Here is a 3,969-nt window from a genome sequence, read left to right on the forward strand (position 1 = left end):
TGCCAGGTAGAATATTTACTTTCTGCCCTTACTTATGGTTAACCACCCACTCTGCAGTGTGAAACATACTCTCCTCACCTGACATCATCTACTTAATCAGTTGATTCCAATATACATATGCAGATGTGATAGAATTGTCAACCTACATTCTGGTAAGATAAGCTTTATCCACTTGAATACAGTACTTATGCAGTTTCTGTCCCATTTATTTTCCAGACTCCATGCATATCCAGTATTACCAATTCAGCACCTTTTCCCCACATCCCCTCAGTAGGTGTATTACATATGATTGTAACACAATTAGATTGTTTTATCACATTTTGCATTCCATCCTGACATTCCTATTATCCTGACAATTAATCTTTCTTTGCATATACTAATGAATATCCTTTGTTTTGTAAACCTCAGTTCAAAAATGCATAGTGTCAGATATCTATAATTATAGGATTATAGAGAATAGAATCACTGCTCTGAAAAGTGCTCTTTGATTTACCTATTCAACCTTCCTTCCCTCTACCCAATCCCTTGAAACCAGTGTTCATTCTATCATTTCTATTATTTGGACTAATCCAGAAAGTAATACAATTCAAATTGTGCTTATGCAAGATGTTTATACTGCTTTTTTCAATGACCAGTAGTCATGTTAGATGTATGCTTCACTTTTGTGACTAGAAGAAACATTCATTTTTATCACTGAGTAATATTCCACTGTATAGATATAGTTGAGTGTGTTAATCCATTAACCTTGAAGGACATCATGGTTGTTTTCAGATTTTGGAGATTATACATAAAGCTGCTATAAAACATTCATGCTTGGGTTTTTGTATGGATTTAAGTTATCAAATCAGCTGGATACTTAAGGACACAATTTCTGGATTGAATGGTGAAGCTAAGTTATTTTTCCTAAATACTGTCTAACTGTCTTCTGACTGAAGCATTTTGAGTACTCACTAGCAGTGAATGAGAGTCTGTCATGCTCTCCATTATCAATGGGCCATAGTATTGCCACTGTTTAGGTCCTCAAGTATTCTCAAAAGTATGTGATGTTATAACACCACAGTTTAATTTTGCAATTCCTTAATGACAAGTGATGTTGAGCCTATTTTCACATACTTAATTGTCACTTGCATATCTTCTTCATTTCAGTTTCTCTTCAGAATTTTTGCCCAATTTTTCAATTGGGCATTATCTTTCTTTTGATGGGTGTTAATGATTCTTCATATATATGAATACAAGTCATTTATCAATATCTATCATACAGCATAAGTTTTATATTTTAATGAAGTCTAATTAATAAATGTCCTCTGTCATGGATCATGATTCGGATGCTATTTCTAAAAACTGAATACCCAAGCACAGACCACTAGATTTTCTTGGATATTTTATTCTAGAAGCATTTGAATTTGAATTTGAATTTTGAGGACAAGATTCATTTTGAGTTATTTTTTGTGAAATATACACAATGTTTTGCTATGTTCCTTTTGTTTTGCATATTTATATGCCATTGTCCCACAGCATTTATTGAAAGATCTTGCTTTTTCCATTGAATTGCTTTTGCCCTTTGTGAAAGGCCAGTTGACTTGATTTGTGTGGGTCTGTTTTTGAGTTCCCTTACATCTGCTTTCTGTGTCTACTGAATTCTCACACATAAGTTCATGTGTCTATTTCACCAAATACAACATGGTTTAATCATTGTGTCTTAATAGTTAGACTTGAAATCACATAGTATTGTATATTCTAGTTGCATGTTCTCCAACTTCACCATTTTTTAGTCTTCTCTAGGTAATCTAGGACTTTTGCCTTCCCTTATAAACTTTTAAATTATTTTATCAAATATCAGCAAACTAACTTCCTGATATTGGGGATGGGGTACAATTGAAAGTTTAGATCAGGTGTAGATGAAATGGCATATTAACAGTATATATCTTTCTATCTATATAGATAGAAAATTTTGAATTTTATTGTGATGATCTATATACAACTCAAACTTCTCATTCTATCCATTTACATTGTGCAATTTAGCAATATTGATGACAATAAAAATATTGTGCTACCATCACCAAAATCCATGGCCCTACTATTTCATCACATAGTGCAAAATACTGGTCAAATTATTTTTGAATGAAAAATAGTCTAAGAGCATTTGAGATGGAACATACTGCCTTGGGATAAAGTTTAAAATTATGGACAAAGAAGGCTTCTTAGCTATAGCATCAAGGAGAAGTAGGAACATTTGTTTATGCTGACATTTTCAGGTAAAAGGCACTAAATCGCTATCTGATTGATAAAAAATAAAGTTAATATATTTGCAATATAAGCCATAGAATTTATGTTAACTTGCTGAGAGCTGCTTGTCCCTAAACTTGCCTTGTTCTGGTCTCTGGTCCATCAGTTTCATGATTTACATGGAATCAGAGAATGAAACACGTGTTTCAGAGTTTATCCTCCTGGGACTCTCAGAAGACACAGAAGTGCAGCCCCTCTTATTTGCTCTGTTCCTGATGATGTACTTGGTCACTCTCACTGGGAACCTGCTTATTGTTCTGGCCACGATCTCTGACCCCCACCTGCACATGCCCATGTACTTCTTCCTTGCTAACCTGTCTTTTGCAGACATCTGTTTCACCTCCACCACTGTCCCAAACATGCTGGTAAACATCAAGACAGAGAGCAAAAGTATAAGCTATGGAAACTGCCTCATCCAGATATATTTTTGCACGTTTTTTGGAGGAATAGATGCCTTTCTCTTAACAGTGATGGCCTATGACCGCTTCGTGGCCATCTGTCACCCACTGCACTACATGGTCATCATGAACCCCAGGCTCTGTGGTCTCCTGCTGCTGGTATCATGGATGTTGAGTGCTCTGGACTCTCTTTTACAATGCCTAATGGTTTTGCGATTATCTTTTTGTACAGAGTTGGAAATTCCTCACTTCTTTTGTGAACTTACTCAAGTAATCCAACTTGCATGTTCTGACACACTCTTCAATGACCTAGTGATATATTTTGCAACTGGAATTCTGGGTGGTATTCCATTCACTGGCATCCTTTTCTCTTACTGCAAGATTATATCTTCTATTATGAGAATTTCCTCTCATGGAGGCAAGTATAAAGCATTTTCTACCTGTGGGTCTCATCTTTCAGTTGTGTCCTTGTTTTATGGTACAGGTCTTGCAGTGTTTCTTAGTTCTGCTGCTACCCAAAACTCAAGGGTAAGTGCAATAACTTCTGTGATGTACACCGTGGTCACTCCCATGCTGAACCCCTTTATTTATAGTCTTAGAAACAAGGACATAATGCATGCCTTAAAAGCAATTTCCTACTGAGAAAGTTTCTGTGTATAAGCATTCTTTACTTCAGGTTCAGAAATTTACTCTTGATTGATAGGTTAAATAATGGGAGATATAAATCAAAATACTCTTGATTTACAACAAGAGTCTAATTAATATTTTTGAAGAAGTTAGAGGTGTGTCTTTCAAGTAGAAAACACAGAAAAACAGTCCAGCCACAAAAGAGAATATTTCTGCAATCATTAGGAACATTGCATAATCAAGAAGATGCCATTGAAGTTGTTGGATTGGCCACACAGCGTTTTCTGCAGTTCAGTAGGAAGCTTTTCCAGTAAGTATTTGTTCATATGCACTGTGCCTGCTTCTTCACCATCCTTTCTAACACAGGAACCCAAACTGGAAGGAGGAAGAAATGCCTGTTTATGGCCAGCCCACCTCATCCATGTCACACCATATCATGTAGATGCCATGCAGGATGCTAAAATTACTTACACTTGAGTGCCCTTCAGGAGGAAGGGTGATCATATCTCTTTCAAAATTTCCAAAGACTTCCTGTTTTCTTTTCAATGCATCCAGCTAGTAGATAGGCTATGAAGAAAAGATGTTTTGTAGCTCATGCTGTAAGGGATGGAGTCCATTACTACTCTTTCATACAAGTTCCATTCAACTTAATGTTTTC

General features: G+C 35.9%; 1 protein-coding gene across 1 annotated transcript; it reads left to right on the plus strand.

The window, feature by feature from the left end:
* The first annotated feature begins 2,405 nt into the window (after positions 1-2,405).
* LOC143672760 (olfactory receptor 7A17-like) lies at positions 2,406-3,326 on the plus strand. The gene has a single exon (XM_077147282.1). The coding sequence runs from the start codon at positions 2,406-2,408 to the stop codon at positions 3,324-3,326; it is 921 nt and encodes a 306-aa protein (XP_077003397.1).
* The last annotated feature ends 643 nt before the right edge of the window (positions 3,327-3,969 follow it).

This window comes from Tamandua tetradactyla (genome assembly GCF_023851605.1).
Source record: "Tamandua tetradactyla isolate mTamTet1 chromosome 15 unlocalized genomic scaffold, mTamTet1.pri SUPER_15_unloc_1, whole genome shotgun sequence".
NCBI classification, from domain to species: domain Eukaryota; kingdom Metazoa; phylum Chordata; class Mammalia; order Pilosa; family Myrmecophagidae; genus Tamandua; species Tamandua tetradactyla.

Excerpts from the sequence above, each read along its gene's own strand:
- LOC143672760 (XM_077147282.1), top strand. The coding sequence starts at position 2,406 with ATGGAATCAGAGAATGAAACACGTGTTTCAGAGTTTATCCTCCTGGGA.